This window comes from Phragmites australis, chromosome 2 (genome assembly GCF_958298935.1).
Source record: "Phragmites australis chromosome 2, lpPhrAust1.1, whole genome shotgun sequence".
Taxonomy (NCBI): Eukaryota; Viridiplantae; Streptophyta; class Magnoliopsida; order Poales; family Poaceae; genus Phragmites; species Phragmites australis.
The window spans coordinates 42405438-42432034 of record NC_084922.1 but is presented as its reverse complement, the minus strand read 5'-3'; the positions used below and the strand labels follow the sequence as shown (position 1 = coordinate 42432034).

The 26597-nt window shown below is 43.7% G+C and overlaps 3 protein-coding genes and 1 pseudogene across 4 annotated transcripts; 2 read left to right on the top strand and 2 right to left on the bottom strand.

Annotated features, from left to right (window-relative positions):
* Positions 1 to 7698: 7698 nt before the first annotated feature.
* Positions 7699 to 11586, top strand: LOC133907387 (pentatricopeptide repeat-containing protein At2g22410, mitochondrial-like; annotated as a pseudogene).
* A 1360-nt stretch (positions 11587 to 12946) lies between these two features.
* LOC133908997 (probable fucosyltransferase 8) lies at positions 12947 to 15030 on the top strand. Its single transcript, XM_062351250.1, has 2 exons — positions 12947 to 13183; positions 13459 to 15030. Exons 1-2 carry the CDS (start codon positions 12958 to 12960, stop codon positions 14952 to 14954), a joined length of 1722 nt encoding a protein of 573 aa, XP_062207234.1. The 5' UTR covers positions 12947 to 12957; the 3' UTR covers positions 14955 to 15030.
* Positions 15012 to 18698, bottom strand: LOC133908998 (large ribosomal subunit protein eL24-like). Of its 2 annotated transcripts, none has more exons than XM_062351252.1 (6): positions 18596 to 18698; positions 16668 to 16713; positions 16445 to 16520; positions 16259 to 16360; positions 15653 to 15801; positions 15012 to 15403 (listed from the first exon to the last, which is right to left on the bottom strand). In XM_062351252.1, the coding sequence occupies exons 2-6, from the start codon at positions 16676 to 16678 to the stop codon at positions 15256 to 15258; spliced, it is 486 nt and encodes a 161-aa protein (XP_062207236.1). In that variant the 5' UTR covers positions 16679 to 16713; positions 18596 to 18698; the 3' UTR covers positions 15012 to 15255. The 2 variants fall into 2 exon arrangements, with proteins under 2 accessions (XP_062207236.1, XP_062207237.1); XM_062351253.1 differs by having other exon boundaries at positions 18516 to 18617.
* Positions 18699 to 18998: 300 nt separating this feature from the next.
* On the bottom strand, positions 18999 to 24760 carry LOC133908996 (zinc finger protein VAR3, chloroplastic-like). The gene is made up of 5 exons (XM_062351249.1): positions 24252 to 24760; positions 24044 to 24161; positions 23283 to 23557; positions 21449 to 21547; positions 18999 to 21254 (listed from the first exon to the last, which is right to left on the bottom strand). The coding sequence occupies exons 1-5, from the start codon at positions 24656 to 24658 to the stop codon at positions 19343 to 19345; spliced, it is 2811 nt and encodes a 936-aa protein (XP_062207233.1). The 5' UTR covers positions 24659 to 24760; the 3' UTR covers positions 18999 to 19342.
* Between the last annotated feature and the right edge of the window lie 1837 nt (positions 24761 to 26597).

Below are 26597 nucleotides of genomic sequence, written 5' to 3'. Positions count from 1 at the left end.
TTCAGGAAATCATAAAGTTACTGTTGTCATACGGTCAGCCTGAACTGAAATTTGTCTATGATGATTCTACACAACATTTGGTTTTTATCTGATATTGGTACGGCGGTTTCAGGATGATGAAGTGGTACACCATTCAGTGCAGGGATAAATAGAGTACACCATCTGACCATCGTAGTGTTCGAAGTCTATCGTAAGGCCATCTTGTGATTTTAGGCGCGGTTTATTTTCTGCTTCTACTACTTTTAAAAATCAGGAATTAGAATAAACGGGGTTTGGAGAAGTGACTTCTAAGAGTCAGAAGTCTATTTCTGAGAAAAATAAATTAAAGTTAAGGAGCTCGTTAGAATATGTTTTTTTCTAAAAAGTTAAAAATTTATTTAGAAACCAACAACCTATTTTTAAAAACAGTTTTTAAAAAAAAATTCAAAAACAAATGTCTAAACAAATAGATCCATACAGTGGGATTACCTCATTCCTCATCTTTCTAATAGCCTTTGCATAAGAGGGATGAAGTGATGTTGACCAATTCCATTTCTCAAACTGGGAGTTAGGATGGGATGGTCCATTCACTCTTTTATTTCTAAAACCAAACACACCTAATACTAGCCTTGTCAATTGTCACCTGTCATGACCCATATGAGTTAGAGACTATTTGGTCGGGTTTCTGCAAGTTATTATTTCTTCAAAAGTCTATTGCTAAGTAAAAGATTGTTTCTTATTTTTATAATAGTAAAGGTTATTTCTGTGAAAAAATAGTAAAGACTACTTTTATTTCTCAGAAACTATAGTCAGAAGCTAGCAAAAATAAGATGTTTGTTTAGGTAACAAATAGACATAAGTATGACATGCAGCCGGACATAAGTAAGACATGCCTGTAAGTTGCACACAGAAAAGTGCTACGATTTGTGCCCAGAAATGTGTCTCTATCTATATCTATCATCGACATAATTTAAAGCAACTTGCATCTGGTTGCGCGTAACTTCTGAAGTACATATCAGAAGAGCTCAGGCGTGTGAGAAGATAGTATATGTTAATGAGCCAGTTGCAATTAGCATCAGTATATCCTCTAGAATATATATAATAGAAGGGTCTTCAGAGCGTACAAGGATAAGTTGTTTGACTTAGACCATATTCTAAGCCACTAGCCACTAGGCATAATTGAAGCCACAAGGTAGCAACAAAAAGGTACCTGATACATTAGATTTGTTTAGATATCAGGTGAGCTCTATCGTCAGAACGAACTGGTGAAGAATCTCCATTGATTAATAGCAGGCTAGCGGCAACCAGATCCCAGCTTCAAATCCAATGTTCTCTTGTTGTCAGATTCTTCATATGCACATGTATAGGAGTAATATTATCAGAAAGGTTGCAATGACTGCATCGGTGCAATAAACCCTAGATAAAAGAAAAGAAATACACAGCCGTGCAAGATGCATCGTCTAAAAGAACAAGATAATACCAAATTGCACTACTGTATCTGCATTTCTGCAATGGGATCAATGGTAACTGAAATGGTTATATGATAAGCCAGTGGAGTCTGTAAACAATGGAATTGCTGAAATTGAAACATGCTAATATTGAATATAAGCGACAGTTTTGTGTTTCAAGCCACACAAAATTAGAGGAAGTATGAACATGGTGTAAACTGCTTATAATTTTGAGTTCCAGGGCAGGTCGCAAGCACGGTCCTGCACAACAGCAGTTGGGTAGACACGCCTACTAAGACCACCTGCTCGTAAACAGAGACTTAAGATCACTTGCCCTCGCAGTGTCCTCGGGCAGCCCAATTCTGGGAGCAGCTAGGCTGCCCCAGTACTGACCTCCTTGGAATCCACTGCCTAACGGATCTCTGGATAGTATTTGCACCTTTGTTTTGGACATCTAGGAAACAAGAAATGGCGAACTATTCATATCACAAACCTATATCATTACCATACTGACAATCTGTTCTTTGTTTTTCCATCCCATTTTCCTGATTTTCTTTTGCAAAATGACCTGTACAGCCTCTTAAATATTAATGGAAGTGTTCAGTTGGACATAAACCCTCCATGGCCTGGCAAATATTTGTGCACCTATTATTGAACATGTAGTCAATACAAACTACAAACTACTTATGAAGAAATACAGCAAACCACGCACATCCACCTATGTTCGAACAAGTTAATAATGGATTAGCATTGTAATTCTGATCTCCAACTAATCAATCAAGTGACAAATAACTAGGCAACACATACAGTAGCCTCCATTTTCTGTGCAGCCAAAAAGTCCCTTCGAATTTTAGCAATTCTTCAGGAATAACAATAAGCACCCTCCTATACTGTTTCATTTCATTTTATGAATCGACTTTCAGAGGTAACCTTAACCTTATCGCTTTCTGGGAAGTCTGAGAGAGACTGAACCACCCTTAGAGCAAACCGAAGCTGACGCCTTGGCAAGCTCTCTGCCTGCGAGCCAAGCCTGTATTATTGCTTTAGTCTTTTGCTCTGATGAAAAGCCCTTAGCTTTCATCTCTTCATAATGCCAAATGTAAAGAGTACAAAGTATTACCAAATATGCATATTCTTACCACTTAGTCTCTCTTTTGTTGTGGTTCCTCCTTCTCCACTATCACTATCTCTTCTGAACAACCCATGCAAGAGCTTTCTCCATTTGCATGCTTTATGTCAAATGTAATGAGTCACCCTTTGTCACATGGGCTTCTCCCCCTTTGTAAATCTTACCATCCCTAGGCATCTTCTTTCTCCACTAGGTATACCTCTTGATCGTTTTGTGTGTTGGTTTGGTCATCAAACTTCTCTTCCTTTGTCAACAATCTCAAAAAGAGCTACAAACACATGTTAACCTCGAGAAAGAGCGTTAGAGCATATGAGAGATATACCAAGAGGGTTAGAGCATGCGATCCATACGAAATGATACCAATTTAATAGATATATCAATTGTAAGGATATGAGACATTGATATCGATTGAAAAAGACAAACAAAGATTATAATTAATGAAACACATAATATGATTTAAACTCCCCTATATGTGTGCATACTTATGATAAAAGAGAGATATATGCACAACTAGATAATTATGTCAAGATAGAAGTTTAAGCTATTATGCATGAAGGTAGCTTAAATATAGAAATGAATTGATAATGATGCCAATTGTAAAGAGCACAAAGACTTTAAGTATTGCATACCTTCGATAACGTGTTAATTGCTCTATAAGACTACAAAAGATATAACATATGTCAGTCTCAAAATCATAACCCATAGAATATACTCCTCTTAGATGAGTGCATACAAATGTTAAATACATTAGAGAGATATACACTAGTTTTTTAAAACAATAGGGATTTATCCTTTTTTTTCTTTGGATGAGATTTAGGTATATGATGATCATAATCTTCATTGAAACGTCCAATCTTGTATACTTGGTTTTTTTATTTTAACCTTCACTTCATCTTGTGAGCCAAATCTCCAAATCCTAGAGACGACTTATGGACTTAAAAGTCTTCTTTACAACACAAACCAATTGGGGTCCTTTCGTGTTGATCATGACTTCCTTAGGCACCCAGATGGGTTGGTTCTACCTCCGATCTTTTCTCCCAACCATGTGTGCAGCCACCTTGCCATTGTACTTCTTCTTGAGCTTGTAGTGGTTACTTTTGACCTTGATTTTGTAGTTAGGCTTAGTGTAGAGGTTGGAGGTCTTGTTAGAGATGGTCATCGTCTTCTTCTTCTCCTTGGTCTCTTTCTTGACTTGCTTGCATTGGAAAGACTTGTGGCTTTTTTTATGGCACTTGAAGCATGTCACGGTTGACCCCTTCGCAAACTTGTTCGCCATAGTTGCACGATTATCTTGATGAAGTTGGACATGATTTCTACCCTTTAGTCTTGTGAAAGTATCTAGGCCCCTAAATTATGTTTTGGTAATTAATGACAATATATCTTTGTGGACTAAATTGGTTAATTGAGTGGTGAAAAGGTTAGCCACGAAGATGTTGCGAAGCTAGGAAAATGCATGCGTGGAAGGCATAAAAAGGGTAGCTCAAGGCAAAGGTATTTTTATAGGGTATTTTATTTTTGTCGGTCAAAGGTGTCTAGAGAAGAAAATGACCGGATTGATAGGATAAATGCTGTACTATAAAGAGGGGTTGGTGTATGTTTACTTGATATCTCTATAGTGTCATTTGCTGAAACTTGCATTCATATAGAGATTGAATTTCTTAGCTTCTAAAGAACCCCAAGTTTTTGCTGCTTCTGAGTTCTCTGTTCTTGGCGGTCTGACCGTGCCTCTGGCCGGTCTGACCGCTGTATAGAGTTGTCAGCCTCTCTTGTTTGTCGGTCTGATCGGTCATGTTGCTCGGTCTGACCGTCCTGGCGCAGAAGGTTTTGGGCTATGACGGTCTGACCGATTGGGTATGTGGTCTGACCGTAGTGGTCCATGGTCCAACTGTGAAGGTCTGCGGCCCGACCACCATCCTGTGTCCGAAGTCAATATAACCGTTGGGAAGTCAGCGGTCTGACCGGGAGTTTGCCTGCGGTCTGACCGCCAAGGTTGCGTGTGTGTCAGAACGGCTGTAACGGTCGAATTTAATGTGAAGGCTATATATATGAGGGTGGCTGGACCTTGTGAGCTCTCTCTTGCAATATAGTCATTCAATACACACACTTGAAGCTCTTGACTTCCTCTTCTCCCTCTCTTGATTTAGTGTTGCATCCTTGAGAGGTTTGAGAGCTTTTAGTGCATAATTTCAAGAATTTGAGCATTTGTGCATTAGTAATTCTTCAAGCAAGCGACATCGGTTTTTTACTCTTGAAGGTTGCCGCCTCCTAGACGGCTTGGAGATTGTAACACCGTCGAGCTTTTCAAGAAGATTGTGAAGAAGCCGCGGTGGTGATTGTGAGAGGTTTGAGCACACCTTGCCGGAGTGGCAAAGTGCATCCCTAGTGAAATCGAGGTTTGAGTAGTTCTTGTCAATTCTGGTTTAAGATCAAGTTGCTCGGTGTGAGCCTTTTCTCTTAGAGAATTGCAAACTTGATAGAGAAGCGGATTGTAGTTTGAACTCACCTCAACGTGGATTAGGGGTGATCGGCAAATCACCGAGACCACGGGAAAAACTCCTTTGTGTACCTTTGAGCTATTTACTTTATTGTTGAGCTATTTACCCTTCATGCAATTTACTTAAAGCATTTTATCTTCTTAGACCTTGAATTGTTGTATGTCACCCTAGGATTGTAAAACCTTGATATAGCTCTAGATGTCTTTTATATTGCTTTAGTGATCATAAGTTTAATTTCGCAAGTTTTCTTGATCGTTTTGCATTTTTTTTAAACCGCCTATTCACCCCCCCTCTAGCCGGTATCCTTGATCCTACATCAAAGTGTTGAGCATTACCGATATCTATCCCAATCTCAGATATCACAACTCACTAGGCGGTGAAGCATAACCAATCAAAATAAGACGGAGTCTCAAATGCCACTTGAATGATGAATCCTTATGAAAGGTGTGAGCCCCGACTCTGATAACACTTATAGGGATCGGTGACATCCTAAGAGATGGGTGAGTTAGGACATTTAGAAACCTAACCGGCTCCAAAAACTTTATAAGATAAACATATCTCAATTTTTATCTAAATGTGTTTTAGATTTATCTAGTGTATCTACTCTACCAGTCAAAAGAGTTTTGCAACATATAGCCAATCTTAGAAAACTACTCTAGAAAGATAAATGCACAAAGGTAAATTGCAAATATGTAAATGCAGAAACGTAAATAAGGTAGAGAGAACAAACTCGACACAAGAGTTTTTTTTATCCCGTGGTATCGATAATATAAATACCACCCCTAGTCGATGTTGGAGCTCTATCAAGGATATGCTCCCAATCGTTAAGACTCTTCTGATCACGGCTCTTGAGTCACCAAGTCACAAAGATAATGCCTCAATCCGGATGTGCCACCAAACTACAAAGGCAAGGTCTCACTACTAGCCTCTGTCCCGGTCAGTTGTTGTCTTTTTCACTTCAGAGCTTGAGCCATAAAGATAAGGATCTTCATGCCCCCGTACACGTGTCTTGCAGTCACTCCACACCAAGTCGGAGGATCAACAAGCTTGAGCAACTCCAGCTCAAGGTGCCGAGGTACCACCCAGTACAAGTTAGGATCACTCCTTGATCCACTCTCTATGCAGTAATCATCTAGCAACGCTCTCTCTAGACCTATAAGCATTAATCACTAATTAAACACGTGCTTTAATTGCCTTGGATGATTGTACTAAATATTTCGGTGTATTGGATGTCTTCTCAAGTATGTATAAGTTTCATTTAGACTTTAGTAGCATGTCACACCTTCAAAAGACTGAGTGAAGGGTATTTATAGCCTCAAATTCGTACACTAGCCTTTAACCCAACGACTCAGAAAATATATACTTAACATACATGTTAGTCTTATTAACTATGTTATCATTAATCACTAACATTACAATCATGACGTAATATGATCATTTTCGCTACACACATGAGGGGGCAACTTCGACAACCAACCCCTGAGCTAAAACTTATGTTCACCTGGGGTCCAAGTGGTTGATCAGACCACGACCATGGCCATGTGGTAAAATCACTTAGTCTCCCGCATCCCTAGGGGAGTTTAGGGCTGCTATCGATGCAAAAAATAGAGATCCTCTGTTCTATGAGCCTAAACCAGCAAAGGCCCACTATCAATAGATATTATCAAAAGTTGATTCTAACACGCACGTCCAACAGGGCTTGCACGACTAGTTCCTTGATCGCGGAAGAAAACCCCATGATCAACCCTTGTTAGTCGTGGGACATGTATTCACCTAACCAGTCTAATATCATTTAATGCTACACACTCAAGTATTTTCTTTTCCTAGACACCTGCTTTTGGCAAACGAAGTTGTAGCCGATGTAATGGTGCAATGGTCCGTCTCATAGCAATTAATGCTACAGGATGATCTTGTAGGTAGGTACAATGGTTTCATAAGTGGACGTGACAGCATGCGACTGATGAGATAGGACGCACAAGATAACCAGACAAACTAAGTATACCCACTCTCCATAATAATAACCTCGTAGTAGGGGTATTTAGCATGAATAAGACTATCATAATATAAATATATATTATTTATGTATACGTCACTACTTCTACTATATGAAGAAAGAAGGACCAAACTTAGACATAACTCTTTTTACACAAGATAACCAGACATAACTCTCTTACTATAAAAAGCTCAGAGCGGTCGATCTCGGGTCTCAAAGTCTCAAGACACCTGCAGCTGCAATGCCAGTTTAGCTTTCACATAATCACATGCTCCCTCAAGTGTCATAAATATTGTGGTTTTAAAATATATCATTATAAATCTAGTATTTGAAAACATAATATTATATTTTTTTGATTTTGGATCCATACCCTTACAAATGTTTTGAAAATTGAATCATACAATTAGAAATCTTCGAAATTTAAATTTATGATATTATACATCTCTGAAATTAGATCATACTATTACGAGATGTGTCTAATTTATAATGATAATAGTCTGGATATAATTTTATAATATTTGTAATAATATATTTTTAAATAACCGATTTGTAATGTCATATTTCAAAATCACAATGTTTATAATAACATGAATGTAATTAACCCCACCAAATATAAAGTTTGTTGGTAGAGAGGTGGGTAGATGACAACAGGTAGAGAGTCCTTTTATGGTTAGCACTCGGTAGGATTGGAGGAGAAACTCCATGGCATGGTTCTCTTCCTCCCACTTCCTGAGGCGACGAAGCCCAACCCCACCATTCCGTCCCGCCACGACCTCTCACCTCCACAGCCTAGTCGCCCTCCTCCTGAGGCACCAAGACAGGAGGCGCCAGCTCCTTCAAATACACGCCCAGCTCGTCGCCCACCAGGTGTTCGACCGAAGTCCCGCGCCGTGGCGCGCCCGCGCCCTCCTCAAGGCCTACTCTCACGGCCCTTTTCCCCAAGAAGCTTTGCACGTCTTCAGGCACGCGCGTCGGCACCTGGCTGATGACACATTCGCCTTCGCCTTCGCACTCAAGGCCTGCGCAGGTCTAGGGTGGCCGCGAGCCGGCGCACAGCTCCACGGGCTCGTGGTCCGGAAGGGGTTTGAATTCCATACCTACGTGCACACTGCCCTTGTCAATGTGTACGTCGTGTGCGGGCGTTTGGTGGAAGCCCGAACGGCGTTCGATGAAATGCCCGTGAAGAATGCGGTTTCCTGGAATGTGATGATCACTGGCTTCGCCGCATGGGGTGAGGTTGAGTATGCGAGGCTTCTGTTTGAGCGGATGCCCTGCAGGAATGTTGTCTCGTGGACCGGGCTGATAGATGGATACACACGCGCTTGTTTTTTTGCGGAGGCTGTTGCCCTTTTCTGCCGCATGATGGCAGGAGGCATTAGCCCGAGCGAGATAACTGTGTTAGCAGTTGTTCCTGCGATATCTAATCTTGGAGGGGTCCTTATGGGTGAGATGCTGCATGGCTATTGTGAGAAGAAGGGTCTTGTGTCAGATGTCCGGGTCGGGAATTCCCTCATAGACTTGTATGCTAAGATTGGTTCTATCCAAAGCTCCCTAAAGGTGTTCAATGAAATGCTGGATAGAAGAAACTTGGTGTCATGGACATCTATAATTTCAGGTTTTGCAATGCATGGACTGTCAATTGAGGCAGTTGAGCTGTTAGCAGAGATGAGAAGATCAGGGATTAGGCCCAACAGAATCACCTTTCTGAGTGTCCTCAATGCTTGCAGCCATGGGGGGCTGGTGGAGCAAGGACTAGCGTTTTTCAAAAGCATGGTTTATGAGTATAATATGAATCCAGAGGTCAAGCATTTTGGGTGTATCATAGACATGCTAGGTAGGGCTGGACGGTTGTGTGAGGCTGAGCAAATAATAGGAGGGTTGCCTATGGAGGTTAATGTAGTTGTATGGAGGATACTGTTGGGTTGTTGCAGTAAGTATGGAGAAGTGGAGATGGGGCAGAGGGCGATAAAGAAGATACTAGAGTTAGAAAGAGAATCCGGAGGTGATTTTGCAGTGTTATCCAATATGCTTAATGAGCTTGGTAGGTTCAGAGATGCTGAACAAGCACGAAAGCTAGTAGATGAGAGGAAAACTCTTAAGGTGCCTGGCCTTGCTTTGGTTGGTGACACTCGGTAGTTAACATCAGTTGTTATGTCTGATAAGAACCAAGCCTTGGGGAGAAGCTCTCTCAAATTTTGTTGCAAAATCACCACCTTATAATTCTCTCCCTGCAGTATACCAATTTTTTATAAGATCTGCTGACCTAACGGTGGGTTATTGCATTCTTTTATCTTTTTATCTTCCATGCAACAAAGTAAAATTAAAAGGTTCATTTTTCTCGTCTGCTAAATCTATTGTCATGAATGATATGACCTCAATATGTAAACTCAGTCCTCTCCTTGTGCGCTATTCTCTCTTTTTTTTTGGTATCTTCTTAATAGGAATCAATAGCTTGATGTATTTGTTCATTTGTTACCACATTCAAAATGACTGCTTTGCAGTATTGTTTCTTTCTTCTTTACTTATTGTATGATCCCTTGCAGGAAGTAGGTGACCTGAGTGACATGTCCATTTCTTGCACCTCTTTAATTGGCTCACAGTTCCTGGAACAATTCAGTTCGCTATCGACATTGTAATGATGGAAGCTATAAAAAGGTTTCATGCCCATCTCATTGTTTCTGGCCTGCACAGCTGCCAGTATGCTATGTCCAAGGTTATCATATCTTATGCTCTTCAGCAACCAGATCTTATTTTTACTCAAAGCATTTGAACAGATTGAATCACCACCAACTTTTCTTTGGAATATCATACTTATGGGTCTTGCACAGAGTGATGCACCAAAAGATGTCATTTCATTCTACAAGAAGGCTCGGGAAAAAGGTATGGGGCCAGACAACCTGACATTTCCTTTTGTATTGAAGGCTTGTGCAAAAGTTTGTGTTCTCAAGGGAAACAGATGCATAGCCATGTAACAAAACTTGGGTTTCTGCTGGATATCTTTGTTTCCAATTCGCTGATTCATCTATATGCTGCTTGTGGTGATCTGTTCTGTGCAAGATCTATCTTTGACGAGATGGTAGTTAAGGACGCCGTGTCCTGGAATTCTTTGATCTGTGGATACAGCCAGCAGGCCCAGCACAATAGATTAAAAGAGGTTTTAACATTATTCAAGTCAATGCAGAATGAAGGAGTGAAAGCTGATAAGGTTACAATGGTCAAGGTGATTTCAGCGTGCACTAGGAGATTGGAGCGTGCCAGATTGCATGATTAGGTACATAGATGATTATTTTATTAAGGTAGATGTGTACTTTGGAAATACTTTGATCGATTACTATGGTAGAAGTGGGCAGCTGCAATCAGCTGAAAAGGTTTTCTTTCACATGAAGGATAATATCACCGTGACACTAATACAATTATCACTGCATATGCAAAAGGATGAGATCTGGTCTCAGCGAGGAAAATATTCAATCAGATTCCTAACAAAGATTTGATTTCATTGAGTTCTATGACATGCGGATACTCAGAGGCTAGTCACTTCTCTGATGCTCTGGAGATTTTCAGGCATATGCGAAGAGCCAAAGTGAAACCAGATGCTGTTGTCATTGCCAGTGTACTTTCTGCGTGTGCGCACTTGGGTGTACTTGATCTCGGTAAGTGGATTCATGACTATGTGAAAAGAAACAAGATCAAAGCTGACGTCATTCTGGAAAACTCCCACTCCCTGATTGACAAGTATGCAAAGTGTGGGAGTGCGCAGGAAGCATTACATGTGTTCAAAGAAATGAAAGAGAAGGACACCTTGTTATGGAACTCGATCATTATAGGACTAGCAAACAATGGGTTTGAGGATGATGCTCTGAACGTTTTTCATGATATGCTCGCTGAAGGTTTCGGACCGAATGAGGTTAATTTCATCGGCGTGCTGATCGCTTGCAGTAACAGGAAACTTGTTCAGGAAGGGCTTGATCACTTTGAAAGCATGAAATCCGCTCGCAACCTAGAACTGCAAATGAAGCATTATGGATGCGTCGTCGACCTCCTTGGTCGTGCCGGTCAGTTGGAGAAGGCATTGAGCTTCATCGCTGAGATGCCCATAGCCCCTGACCCTGTGGTTTGGAGGATACTGCTGGGAGCGTGCAAGACACATGCTAATGTGGCTGTTGACGAGGTGATCACCAAGAAGCTCAGTGGCATGGACCCTGATAACAGCGGGAAGTACACGCTGTTGAGCAATACATATGCGAGTGCTGATAGATGGAGCGACGCCATGGACGTCAGGCGATGGATGGCTGACACTGATGCGAGGTAATCACCCGGTTGCAGTGTAGGGATACGTAGGGATACTTGGTTGCATCACTTGCCATGCATTATGAGGCCCAGTTTTGTAAGCGTCGCTGGCGCTGTTGTGACAATCCCGCGACTGTCGTCGTACCTACTGCATAAAGGATTGTAGTTCATCAATAGCTGTGTGAATATATAGCATCATCCCCAATTCTGTCAATTCTCCAATAAAACTGTCATTCTTACTGAGAAGGATTGATTATTTCGTAGGAACGCAATAGACGGATTCTTTTTTTTTTTAGTTTTGGAGCTTTCGCTCCCCACTTCATTACGAAGCAGAGTACTTACCGAACCATGATAAAATAAAATAAAAATATTCTGGCAAAAGGTAAAAGAACATCCTAAACCTAATACTACATGCCATGGAACAAAACCAACAGAATGGCAGGAGCACGATCTACTAACCATCGTGTGGTACGGACCACTCAGGCGTCCAAACTCAATCAACACAAGCACCAGCACCCACATGCATGTTATCCAGACGAATACACAAGGCCTCACATGCATGTTGTCCATTAATTCTTGCAGAGAAGATTGAATTAGATCATATTTAACAATGCACGTTGGAGGAGAGTTAATCGAGGAAAAAGATAAAAAGGTCAAGTACTAGTTAGTGCAAAAGAGATTGCCTCACATACAATTAGCGGACTCGCCGGATTGGATTTGAAGTACTGCTTAGTCTGGTTGAACGTTATCACTTGCTCATGCATTGCGCATGAGTATGGACTACGTCCCTTTTTGCTTTTCATTTAGGATATCACTATGGTCTCGAATAAACATGTTTGACTATACTTTTCACAAATATTTCTAAGTAAAATTTGATAAACATTTGACAAATGAATTAGTGTAATTTTTATGAGCTCATGTAATATAACTCAACTTGTCGTGTACCTCTGACCTCGGAATTCAAAGTCCTGCTCTCCCGAGCCGCACACTGGAATGTCTAGATCAATTTTCAATGGTCTTACTAATAGCCAAGTCAACAGTCAAGGCGTTGTGTTCGACGATTACATTCTGGTTTGTCACCTAAATTAAGATCTTGTTTGACACAGCTTTTTTTTGTTGGATTCTGAAGGATTCTGCAGAAGTTGTACCAAACGATAGGATTCTACAGTAGATTATCAGTAAGCAAATTTTGAAAATAAACTGTATAATTCAAAGAAGCAGAATCTAATTTTCACAGAATTCTCAAAAAACGAATTATGCACACGTATAAACTGAGACAAACAGGATCTAAAGAGACCAAGAAAGATGATCAACGGGTGCAACTTTACCGTCTCATCACTCCAACAGTCTCTCTCTAGACTAGGGTGGCAGCAGGTGAACCTAGAGCCTAGAGGAAAGGTCGGTGGAGAGAGAAGGCCTACTCCATCCTGCGCGTAGCTACCCCTGCATGTTCTCGTAACAAGGGGGTCAGCACGTGCAGTGCACTCTAACGAACGGAAAGTCAACTCCATCCAGCGCGTAGTCACCTGTTCTAGTAACAAACAAACCGCGCGGCAAATCTATTAAAGCCTTGCACTGGAGCCCCGATCCGAGATCAGCTACGCGTTCACGTACATATAATAGGTGATGAAGATGGGCGGCGCTGGAGGTGTGCGAGAGTTGGACGGTCCGGTGGCGACGGCCGGCACGCCGGGGAGGGAGAAGTCGAAGGAGAGGCGGGGCAGGGCGGGCGCCGTACTCCTCGTCTGCCTGATGTCGCTGCCGTTCCTCGCGATCCTCCTCCACGGGCGGGAGAGCGCGGCAACGGTTTGGCGGAGCGCTGGCGCCAAGCTGAGCGCGGCGATGAGTGAAGGTATACACTTCAAACTGGTCACTCGTCTCCTTGCGATCCTCGTGCCATGTACAAACGTAAGCTTAGTGAGCTGAGCGCGAGAATATTAATTTTAATCTGATCAAATCCATATGCATTATTGATCGTTTCGAGTCAAGTTGGGGATCGGCAATTACGTTGATCTTGACCTGAATATATGTCGTATTAGTTTTGCTCGTGATTATATGTACACCTTTCACGCCATCATGTCATCTCGATCACTCACGAAGTTGTACTGTTTTGTTTATATCGTCCAGGGTGTATGAACGCTTCTCATGCCAGCACCAGCACGACGGGTGCAACTACCAAGGCCGACGAGCTCCTCGGCGGCCTGCTCGCGCCCGGCTTCGACCGCCGCGCGTGCCTGAGCCGGTACCAATCCGCGCAGTACTACAAGTACTTCCCTTACGCGCCGTCCCCGTACCTCCTACACAAGCTGCGTGCCTACGAGGCTCGGCACAAGAAGTGCGCCCCCGGCACGCCGCTCTACGCCAAGTCCGTCGCCCAGCTCCGGTCCGGCCGCAGCACCGAGGCCATGGAGTGTAACTACCTCGTCTGGCTCCCCTACGAAGGCCTTGGCAACCGCATGCTGTCGATGCTCAGCGGCTTCGTCTACGCGCTCCTCACCGACCGCGTCCTCCTCGTTGACTTGCCCCAAGACTCCACCGACCTCTTCTGCGAGCCGTTCCCGGATACGACATGGGTGCTCCCGCCGGACTTCCCCGTCGCCAACCTGTTCCGGCTCGGGGTGAACCCCGACCAATCGTACAGGAACCTCCTCGGCAAGAAGAAGATCGTGAAGGACCCGGCGAACGCGACGGTGCAGTCCGTGCCACCGTACGTGTACTTGAGCCTGGCGCACAATATTGAGTTCATGGACAACCTGTTCTTCTGCAGCGACGACCAGCTCGTGCTCGCGAAGGTGAACTGGCTGCTGCTGTTCAGTGACCTCTACTTCGTGCCGTCGCTGTACTCGATGGCAGAGTTCCGGGGCGAGCTCCAACGGCTGTTCCCAGCCAAGGAGAGCGTGTCCCATCTCCTTGCCCGGTACTTGTTCCACCCTTCCAACACCGTGTGGGGCTTGGTCACGAGGTACTACCACTCGTACCTGGCTCAGGCAAGCCAGAGGATCGGCGTACAGATCAGGATATTCCCCTTTTCTACCATCCCGGTCGATGACATGTACAACCAAATCCTCGCGTGCTCCCGGCAGGAGCATATACTGCCGGAAATCGATGGTGACGAGGCGGCGGTGACCGGCAACCTCAGCACGACGAACGGCGACAATGGTGCGGCGGCAGCCGGCTCCAAGGCCATCTTGGTCGCGTCTCTGTACGCCGACTACTACGAGAGGATCCGGTCGACGTACTACGAGCACGCAGCCAAGGGAGGCGTAAGGGTCGGCGTGTTCCAGCCGAGCCACGAGGAGCGGCAGGCGACGGGGAAGCTGGAGCACAACCAGAAGGCGCTCACGGAGATCTACCTGCTCAGCTTCTCCGAAGTGCTGCTCACGTCCGGGATGTCCACGTTCGGGTACATGAGCAGCAGCCTCGCGGGCCTCCGGCCGACGGTTCTGCACACTGCGTTTCACCACAAGGTTCCCAAGACGCCGTGCATGCGAGCCGTGTCCATGGAGCCGTGCAACCTCACGCCGCCCAGCGTGAAATGCCAGGGCACGGCCGTGGACAAGGACCTGGCCCGGCACGTTAACAACTGTGAGGATGATCACAGAGGGATTAAGTTGTTTGATTAGGCATTGTTGATTTTCCTTCGCTGTTTCTACGAGCTTGATCTTTTCGAAGAAAGGGACTTGAATCAAAAGCTACTGAACCATGGCAGGAAGCTGACCATGGCAGGAAACTTGGTGAATAAAAATTGACAGATAAGTGCCACCAATGTCAACAACTCTTAAAGGAATAATCCAAAACATTTAGGACACGCAAATCTCATTTTAAAGGTGAAAATTCAAGACGGCAGTAACTCTACCAAGGTCTATGATAGGGTTGGAGAGAAGGCTAGGCAGCAGAACTATATCTCTATCATGCAAGCAATATTCAGCGCTTCCCACCACCGCCACCGATCTTCGGGCCTTTGGAACCCTTCGGCGCAGCGCTCTTGGTTTGTGTCTTCTGAGATTTCGACACCTCTGCCTTCTTTGCCTTTTTTTCATCCTTGGTTTTCTTAATGCGCTCCTTGATCTCACTGCAAATGTAAACACATCACATAAACACATTAGCTGGGCCATAAAAAAGGTACAAACTACTCTAAGCGAATCAAATTCTGAAGCTAAGTGACTGGAAGGGGAAAATTCAATATTAGACATGACCAACGACAATTACAACAAAATTGACAAGTTTGTACAACAGCTAATAACAGCAATATCAGCTTTACAAATAGAGATACCCAGATCAAAATTGTATGGTATAGTTCTGTAGAAGATGAAAAATGTACCGCAGAGCAGCCTCTCTAGCAGCATCACGAACTTCAGGCTTCTCACTTCTCTTCTTTTGGATAACTTCCAAAGTGGCACCAACAATTGACCGTGAGTATGGCTTCTTGGTGGTGCGACGCCTCTTCCTGACAGCTTCAGCATGAATGTCCTGCAGTTACACATTTAATAACAGCCTCGTAAAGAATAAAACAGCATGGTAGAAACAAATCGGTAATGGTATGGCTGGGTCCAAAACTAACAAGACGGGTGAGTTGTACCAGTCATTGAATAAAACTCAACTCAACCAAACTTCGTATCTAAGTTTGTAACAAAAAAAGACATTTCACTTCATTTTGGAAATCAAATATGTGTAGTGGTAATCAACTAATCATTTCAAAACAGGGGGGAACACCATACGATAAATGTTCAGGCTACCTCAAAATAATATTTACATTGCTTATGAAGCTTACTTTTGCTTCCCACACAGAATAACTTATATCTAAACAAAACCATCATATTAAGTTCTTAACGATATTTCAGGAGTATAAAATTACCGAATCCATTATCTAGCCAAATACATGGGTGGAGAGTACAACATGTAGGACTTAACAACTAAAACTAAATACCTTCTTGTGCTGCTTCCTGTACATAGCTGTCCAGGTAAGCTTAGCAGGCTTCAGGCGGTTGTGGAAGTAACGCTTGCATTTTGAGTTGGCGAAGAGGAAAACCTGCAGAAGCAAAAACCCGAATCTGTAAGATAAACATCCAAGTAGTACTTGTATTAATGACCTCCAACATCAGCAGGGGGTTACCTGGGAATCGGCACGAATGAACCTGATTCCCTTCCCTGGATATATCTTCTGGCCACTAAAACGGCAAAGTTCAGTCCTGCAAGCCAAGAAAGGAGTGACTTGAGATCATCATGGTCAAGTTGGAATAATGCTATAGTTAACATCAAGTACAAAATAAAGGTGTTTAATTCACAAAAACCATCAACAACACATTGCAACAATTTAATCACATAAATTAACTTACTTCAGAACCATCTTGTCAGTCTTAGGGAACTTTCACAAGCTCCTGCCTGGATGCCACAAGCAAAATACAACAGAATATATATAAGCTTGTTCAATCTTTAAACAACAGTGTGAAAACAAAAAAAAATGTAGCAACAACCAAGAAATTAAGCAACCAACTTAAAATACACAAAGTAGTTTGCACTGCAAAGCAAGTACCCATGTTGATCTCGCTCGCTATAGATTTGGTTACCTCTTAGAGCATCTTTAACCGACCCCTCAAATTTGGCTCTCTATTCTTATATAGAGAGAGCTCTCTATCCAGATTTCACTCCCTATTTATCAGCACACTCCAACTGACTCATTAAATCTCGCTCTCTAAATTTCACCCCATTATATTTTATTAGTATCCTATAAAAAAAATTACAGCGGCTATATTTCCAACAACTAAATTTTGTATATGTTTAATTTTTGTTTGAATTAAAAGAAGAATATCACATGAAATTATAAAAATACATATAAAATAGAGCATTACAAAGAAACTCACTTTTTCATCATATAACCTAGGGCTGAAAATAATTTTAGAAATTAGTCTATCACATAAGAAGTACATTAGTGAATTTTCCCATTTTCGGAAATTTATTCGAGACCATAACAATTGCTAGAAGTTATAAAAATAGTTTTTTTGGAGAATTTTAATACATGATTTTTGGGTGAATCCAATTAAAATAGACTGCACATAGATTATAGAACACATATAAAAAATTCTAAGATCTTTGGAGAAACAAAAAACCACTGTTTTGAATAAGAGAAGATTGGAATGAAAATTAGATATGACGAGTACTGTTCACGCGGGGTCCAATGTGATCATCTCGTATCGAACTGAGAATAGCGAGCGGGAGATGCTCGCTGGATTTGGCGAGCACAGCCGAGTGGATAGCGAGTCGGTAAAAATGAAGAGGCAGTTGGAGAGTCAGTTGGAGGTTGTTTTTTGTGCCAACTCCTTATTTTTTTACTACAGCAAGCCAGATGAAGAGCCGGTTGGAGTTGCTCTTACTACATAGTCAAAAAAGCCACTCAAACAACTGTGCTCAAATTGTTGTGAAGCCCATAATTATATAAACAAAAGCAGACTAATTGCAATCCTAAATCAACTGAACCATCACCAAATTCAGGATACAGACGGGTGAATGTTGGGCGACTACTGGCAGCAGAAACATGAATTAAATCTCTGCTGCAAAGCGGGTTCCCTTATTTCTCTTGCACCCCAAATAAATAGGCTACTATGCAACCAGAAAAGCTACAGCGCCTCAGTACTTGTGCTCTGACTCAAATGAGCCTAAAAAACTAAAAAAAAACAACAGGTTGTGATGACTATCTACACCAGAAAACTAAATACCATAAGCCCATAAACTGGGTGCTTATTGGGTAACTACTGGCAGCAGAAACACAAAGAAGCCCCCGCTGCAAACAGCGTACCCATGTCTCTCTTGCACAACAATGATTAGGTTAGGCCACCGCAGAACCAGAGCTCTATGTGGCGCCTCAAGACTGGTGCAAGAGATCACATGCAGCATACAGACAGCTATGTTTCCAAGAAGACTCTCTTGTGCTTGAGCTCACCAGCACATCAAGATCCCAGAACAACAACAAAAAAACCCTCGTACGTAAGATTCATGGCAACAAACGAACGGCCTCATGCAAGCTAGCGTTTTCGGCTTCAAGCAACGCATCCCCATCAGAGAGAAATGCAACACGAAGGTGTTAGCTACGGAGAGTTAAAAACTACGACTCAAGGAACGCAATTGCTTAGCAGCAGATGAAACCAACAAGTAATTCACAGAAAAAACGAAGGCGCTTGTAGAAGCACCTCGCGGTAGGAGGAGATCGACTGTCGCACAAACCAATCTACGAGCTCACGAAAGATTTAGCAGCGCGATAGGGAGATACCTCAAGCGACGAGGTGGCGGCGGCTGGGGTGGGGAGAATGGGGGGCGCTAGGGGTAGGGTTTTGATGACCCCGCAAGTGGGCTGGGCGTGGAGCTTTTGGGCTTGTGGGCTGTCCGTGTCAGATAAACAGGTTGAAGGGTTGAAGCCCACGGTTACTGAATTGGCCTATTATTTTTTGAGTTTTTTTAATAAAATTTGTTTGAGACTATTTTTAATTTCTAGCATAATTGCTTTTTTTTGGTCAAACGCGGCCAATAAATCAATAACCTTATGCAGAGTTACAGACTGCCTAATCATTTCGTTCCTCAAATCACAGATAACTAGACGGTAAACAAGGCCAACTCGAGTAAAAAGGTGGGTATGCATACTGATTCTTCCAAACAGAAGGCGCAGACTACAAGAGTATCTGAATTTGACGAACAATATCTTTGAAAGAAATACACGTACATACGAAACCTCAGACAAGCCCAAACTCTGATTATGTAATGCACTACGCCTGCAGTATTGAAAGGTTTTAGGTTACAGCACATGCGTATGGTACACGTAACAATGAAATACAGCAGACCCCCGGTCGTTGGAACAAAATTTTACCATGCAAAAAACTGCCATGGTGCGTCATTTCTGACGATGTGAATTTTCTGGTGCTGGCTTATTGTCACAATCTGTAGTGAAGAATGTACCCTTGTGTAAAATCGCACAGTTGCACAGCAGCGATGATTGTGCTATGCTCGCAGTCATGCCTCTGTTTCAACTACCATCTTTTTTCTCCGGCTCAGAACTTACAATTGGCAGGTTCCTTCTGTACTGCGGAGATGTTAATCTCCTCTCCAATGGTGTCTTCCTCTTGCTAACGACAAATCTGTTTACCCCCTTCCTCATCGGCATTATCTCAGGGAAGTCCTCGTCTGGAATGTTGGCAAGCTCAGAGATGTCTTTTATCTGGGCTGCCCTCCTAAACCATCTCTCAGCCTTAGCTTCCTCAGACATGTCCAGAGGATCAGGATCCTTCACAGCAGATCCTTCTAAGCTCTTTCCAGTATAACCTCTACTTGAGCTTCCTCCATAACTCGAGTTGTGAACTGTCTGGTTATAATTAACGTAACTGCTGCTGCTAGCAGCACTGCTATTATCAACAAATGTACCACTCTGGTTATTGTTACTGTTGCTGCTCCAGGCATTGTTGTTATAGCTGCTATTGCTGCTCCAAGTATTGCCGTCATAGCTGCTATTGCCCTTCCAAGTACTGCTGTTATTGTCGGTATTGTTGTTATAATTACTATTGACGCTCCAAGCATTATTGCTGTTCTTGTTGCCACTGCTCCAAGAATTGTTGCTGTTGCTATAACCCGATGTATAAGGTGGTTGTGCAGAACAGTTAGTTACATTGTAAGTAGATTCACCTGTGCTCTCATTAAAGGTCCCTTGAGAGTAGTCTGTGTTCCAAGTGCCAGTATTTGAAGCACCGCTAGACCGAGAGCGCAACTCATGAGATTGTGGTTGATGCTGATAGTCATTCCTATCATCATAAGTATAACCACCTGCACTGGAGTTTTGCTTAGAGTAACTTCTGTTCCAGTTCTCATTATTCATGTTGCCTTTTGGCTGACTACCCACAACCTGTGAGGTTGAGGTGACTGCACTATTTCCCAATGAAGCATTTGTTTCCGGATGCTTTTCAGCTCCTGGAGACCCTTCTGACATTATTACAGCATCTGGAGTACTCTCCATTGGCTTATCTTTCTTGGTGAAGTAACCAGGAGGAAATGGAACAAATGGGACAAAATTGGAATCATCTACCTGCTCGAGCACACTGCGCCTTTTGTATTGCGGTGATGTCAGTGAGCGGTCTTTCTTCTTACTAATAACAAATTGGTTTTCACCTTTCCTCATTGGCATAATCTCAGGAAAGTTTTCATCAGAAATCGCACCTGGGAGGTCCTTAACATTGTCAGGTTTAGCTACTTTGTTGGACCATTTATCTGCAGTATCTAATAATTCCTTGCCATCTCGTCTCTCGGGTGGGGGCACTGTGCTATTAGCTTCTGTTTGTATTTGGCCATCCTCGTTTGTCTGTCCATTACTACTTTGTGGCCTAGCAAATAGATCTGCAGACAGTGGCACAAATGGAACAGGGTTGATGCCACCAAGACGGTCCACTAATTTCTTTGGAGCCTCAGTATTTGCACCTTCAGTACCAGATTGATTGTTTGGGGCAGCAGTAGATGTCGAACGCCCAAGTATCCTGTCCAAAGTTTGGCTGATCTTTGAGTCAGATGATGCAGTTCCAGGGCTATTATTAATGTTGTACTGTGCATTTGCCAATCTTCTCTCCAGTGGTGTTTTGCGCGTGCTAACCACAAATTTATTCACCCCCTTGCGCATAGGCATAATCTCAGGGAAGTCCTCATCTTCTGCTAGACTACTTAAATCAGCAGAATCGTCGAGTTGAGATACTTTGCTCAACCATCTTTCTGCCTTCTCATCATTTTCGGCAAGTTTTCTCTCAATTTCAGATTTGCCAACATCGGTTACATTAAGAAGTCGTGGCACACCACATAAACCAGCACCAGCAGATGCAGGATTTGGTGGGATTGTTGCTGGTCTTTTGCAGGTACACCGTAAGCATTCCATGTTCCTTCCATAATTATAAAATTCACACCTTAGCAAAAGAACAAAATAAAGTCAGCTGTGTCAAAAGTATACAATCAAAAAACAACAATAACAGAGCCTTTATCCCCGAAGCAAGTTGGGATAGGCTAGAGATATAACCCAACAAGAGCCACCAACAAAAAGGATGACAAAAGCATAGAGCAGAACAAAAAAATCTTAAGAAGTTATTATATCAGATCTTACTGAGGGCACTCCCATTCTCCACCAGTTAACATCTTCTTTGGCCGATGCTCATTGCACTCAAGGCACCTTACATTTCTTGCGAAGTTCATGAAGCTACATCTGCAAGTTGTGGAGCAAATATTCATTAAAAAATTGTGGAAACTGCACATAAGGTGTTGCTTTGAATGAGGGTTGCTCTAGGATTTTAATTTGAAGTAAATCCTAAGGATTTGGATCCCAATCCCCCTACCAAACATGTCCAGACTCCAGAGTAGCAAAAAAGAACTGCAGAGAATAGCCTCAAATGCATCTAGGTAAAAAAAAAAATACTTCGCAAATACTGTTTGTTTGAATGAGTGCGGTTATTTTGCGTGCATGGGCGCTTGTCCTCCCGAGGATGTCCGATTGGATTTCAAACTTTTATATGTGTGCTGGGCCATGTGGGTTGAAGTTAACAAAAGCATGTTACAGCAGTAACAAGCCTACAGGCAAAAGCAATAGGGGTACTGCAAGGCTAAAAAAGCTAGGATGTTAGCTGTTTTATATATACAAGGGACAAGGCCAGACAAAAATATCCACATCTCCCGCGCTTGCAGCTCAGAAAACGAGGATTTGATTTTTATCGAATAATTTTGAGGTCCATTTCTCCTCCCTTCTGAGCTCCATTTCTAGGCATCCCCACCTTCATTGGCTACCACAGCATGCAGCTCGAACCCAGCGTCATTGGGACTTTGATCACGTCTTCAATGCCAGCATGCATCCTGCAGAAACCTACATTCATGTCTGCTTGAACTGCTGCCTCCTCCATTACTACCGCTGCCATATTATGTCTGCCCGACGCCGCCTTCACCATCTTGCTTTGGCACATGCTGTTTGTACCATGCAAGCCACAGCCCCCCAGACTCAACAATAGGTCCATGGCTCCATGCTGCATTTATCACTGCTAGCTTACTTTTGCTACTGGAGCTCTTCTTCACTTCTCGTCTGATGTATTCCAAGATCGTAGATGGCTTGTGCGGTGCAGAGGAAAATGGGAGGGGGTGGAATAGGCGGGAGAGAACTTCTACTTTTGACTTTTGAGACATGACAATGTGGACCCATTATGCTTTTGTCCCATCAATCGTTGTCCTGTCAGAGCACCACTACAAGCCCTTGTAGTCCTTCCCACCAGTTATTCCACTAATCAATCCATTTGTATTCTTAACTAAACCAGTAGCTTTAATCTATGGGGACAAGTGTTAGTGAAAGCAGGGAGAAGGGAGAGTGGGCACGTAGCCATGTTCGCAGAGCCGCAGAGGGTATTTTCCGTGTTTGAATAACATAACATCATGTTTAGTCGCATTTTGATTAAAATTGTAGATGATAAAGTTATAAGCTTGTTTGACTTTGACAGCAGTGGCAGGGTGCAAAAGGAAAAACGGTTGATCGTATAGATGATAACTTGTGCAGGCTACTTAGCAGCTATGGAACGAAACATCTTAATACACTTCTAGGTATGCACATATAACAATAAATAAATAAATAACTACTCCCTCTGGTCACAAAAACTTGTTGCTTAGGACATACACCCAGTCAAAATTTTGAAATTTTGACTATCAATATCATTTTGAACATTTAGGTTGGAAATATGATAATCATATGTGTAGATTTGTCGAAAATTACTTTCATAATATTTAATTGTACTGAGTTGCAAAATATATCATAGTAAAAATTAGTTGTGTTTTGGAGACCATGTCGCTGTAAACGACAACTATTTGTGACCAAAGGGAGTAATAGGTAATTGACGCTTTAAAGCAATGAAATAAGCGGCACACAACTGTTAAGTCCACAATTGAGAATATCAGAATTAACATACCTTGTGCAAATCCAGTCCCCTCGCTTCATTTCAATATTTTTTCCTGGAGGCCTCGAAAACCGCTCATGCTGACTTGAGGAAGTTTGCCTGAGTGTTGATTCCACAAAACTGGAAGATTGGGAAAGGCCACTAAAACTAACTAACTCAGCCAAGATATTTCTCACAGCTGAATCAGTAAGTTCCTTATCTTCTGAATAGCTATCTGAAGAACTGTATGTGTAACTTAACATATATTGAACAATATCAACGGTTTCAGCTCTCTCTGAAACAATATCCTGGCAAAATTTTCACATATTCAGTTTGTTGACCAATACTTTCTAGTCTCCATGAACAAATTAGATTGGGCATCGTAGTGTGAATTGACAATTGCAACCCTATTGAAGTTCGAACAGAAGTAAAAGTAACATCTCAGTGTCTTCATCTATCAGAAGAACAAGAAGGTGCAACAAAAATGCAGCAAAAAATGAAAAATAAAAAAAGGCAAGTTTTTTCGAAATTTTTTCTTTGGATTATTTCGAGGGTCTGCCCCAGAATGCCTGAACTGAACATGCATCTCACATCTCAGTGTCTCACTGGAAACATAGTGCTGGCGGAAACTAACACAAGCTTTATATCCAGTAGCTCATACGCTGGTAGTTACTTGAGTTCAGCAAGATCATAATCTACCAGACTAATGACAACGTAGATGATTGAACTAAGATTTACTACGCCCAACCAACCACGAAGCAATGCAACCGACTTACGACAGAGCAAGAACTCACATCGCTTTCTTCCCCAGCAAGGTACCGCCGCAGCCGCTGCACTGATAAGTCCCCGTCCTTGAACAGAGCTGGCACCGCGTTTGCCACCAAGACCTCCACATCCTTCCTCGGAAGCGACCTGGCACCTCACTCCCAATCAATCAGCAACACGTAGACCTTCCCTCACACCAAAACCCAATCAGCCAGCAAACCAAGCGATTCACTTCACCTGAGTAGGTCGGGCCTGTCGCGCGCGAAGGCGAGGCAGGATAAGACAGCGGCCTCCGCCCCGTCCGACAGACCGCATCCGGAGGCTAGCGCGAGCTCGTCGGCGGGGCAGGGTGCGCGGGAGGCGTACCCCGCGGCGGCGAGGCGGTCGACGAAGCGGGACCACTCGGGGAAAGGATCTCGGGGCGGTGGCGCCGGGGAGCCGGTGATGGAGCCGTGCGGGAGGGAGGCGGCGGATGAGGAGGTGGAGAGGGTGCGGAAGGGGGAGGGAGAGGAGAGCAGGAGCAGGCGGCGGGAAGTCGCGGCAGGCGGGGAGAGGAAGAGCGCGGCGGCCGCAGCGGAGGGGCGGAGTCGGAGCGGGGATGAGGTGAGGAGGAGGGAGGAGAGCAGCTTGGAGGCGCCGCCCATGGCGCCGGGGGAGGAGAGCTGACGCTCGAGACGAGAGGGTTTTGCGCCTTCGGGATGGGTAGCGGACGGCCGGGTTTAGCCGAACCGCATGGTGTGGCGGACGGCGGAGGCGGGCCGAAGAAATAATATCTCGATGTGGTCGGACGGCTGGGATTCTTTGTTCTCCGTTCACTGGACGATGAAATGTGTAATGGGCTTTGTGTGAACGGGCCCGTACAGAAGCAGGGTGGTAATCATTGTTACAGTCTTACAGCCCATTTATTTTGTTTGCGAGCCAGGCCCAGTACTTAAAACTCTGGAAATGGAACAATGGTTATGGGCCACCTTCTATATAAGCCCCCTTTGGTTAGAACTTGACTTTATAGCTTCTAGCTAGTTAACAAAGGGGATGTAGTTGTTAATTTTTATAATAAATTTTTAGCTTTTTAGCACATCAAAAATCTTAAGCTCTTCTCGACATACCTCTTAGTTTCTAGTATTTCAGTTACAATCACTTCCTCAGTCAGCTAAAAACTAACATAAACTTAAGCCAAAAGCTAACTCTTTAGATAGCTTCTATTTTTTTAAATCAAAAAAGACCTATCCAAAAGGGCCATAAGCATCCTAACATAGACTCCAAAATCCACTCAAAAAAACAGACTCCAAAATTAGCTTGTGGCACCTCAAAAGAAGAGGAGGAAGTTTGTAGTGCAACCGTCAGCATATGGACACAAAGCTGATGGCTACTCAAAAATTGGCAACAACGAGCCTCTCAATACCAGTAGTACGCTGTATGGGTAGCAGGGTAGGCTATCAGGTTCTTTCACCGTGCCCCTTCAGGAATTGAAACGAGGTCATGGATACCGTGCCAAAAATATCCTTGCTCCTGTTCTGTTTTCAGATAGCTTTTGCTGCGGAGGGGGCCGGTGGCCAATCGGAAACAGAAAGCTGCCCGCGAGGATTCGCGGTGACCAGGCATCCACGACGACCAAGAGAACGTGCGGTTGGCGGGGTCACGGGCTCGTCAGCCACCGCGCGCGCTTGCGCGTTTCGACGTCGTCCACTCGTCGCCGCAACCCAGTCGTGGCCTCGTACCGACGTACCGTGCTGCCCGTACGTGAGCCAAATTCGACGGGATTCGGCAGATGTCAAGTCGCCGAGGTACCTGAAAGGGATCTCGTCGAACGGGGAGTGTGTGACGGACCACTATATATAATAAATATCTTGCTCAAGTAACGGAAAAACCACAATGTTGAAGAGCTCGGTTAGGTACATGCACTGGGAAAATGGAATTCCGCAGTGGATAACACGATCTTCCTTGCTCACTCTCATTTGCATCGATCTCCCTTTTGCCGTACGTGCTCCACCGCGAGCATACTTGCAGTCCAAATTGGAACCTCTTGATCCGTATTTCGAGTGGGCATGCACCGAGATACCTAACAAGGCCAACTGTTGCGTCGCAGCTGGTCCCCAATGCACAACGCTATCTGCGTGTCCATCGAACTTGTTCACTCGCAAGAGACAAACACTTGACGACGTACGTATACAAAAGCCCGGACATGATTCACCATGAAGCATGTGAGCTAAGCTCATTGCGGCGTTGACCGCGAGCCACTGAATGTCTGAATGATGATCCGGGTGCGGATGTGGGGTGGGGTGGGGTTCCCATGCACGCAGTGCTCGACTGGGGGTGGACGCATGCAGCATGCTGCGCCCACATTCACACACCAGGCCTGCGCATGCGACACCTCGCCACTCACGTGTCAGTGTCACCGAGCCCGAGACAAATAACAAGAACACGAAGGTGGATGTCAGAGGGAAATCACAGGGTGCAAAAAAGTTTAAAGACGAGGAGCAGCACAAGTGGCGCAAAAGACATCCATGAACCGTTGTATTCTCCCTCTCAATAAAGCAAAACGAGGTGTGTGTGTGTGTGTGAAGTTGACTTTGAGAGAGACAG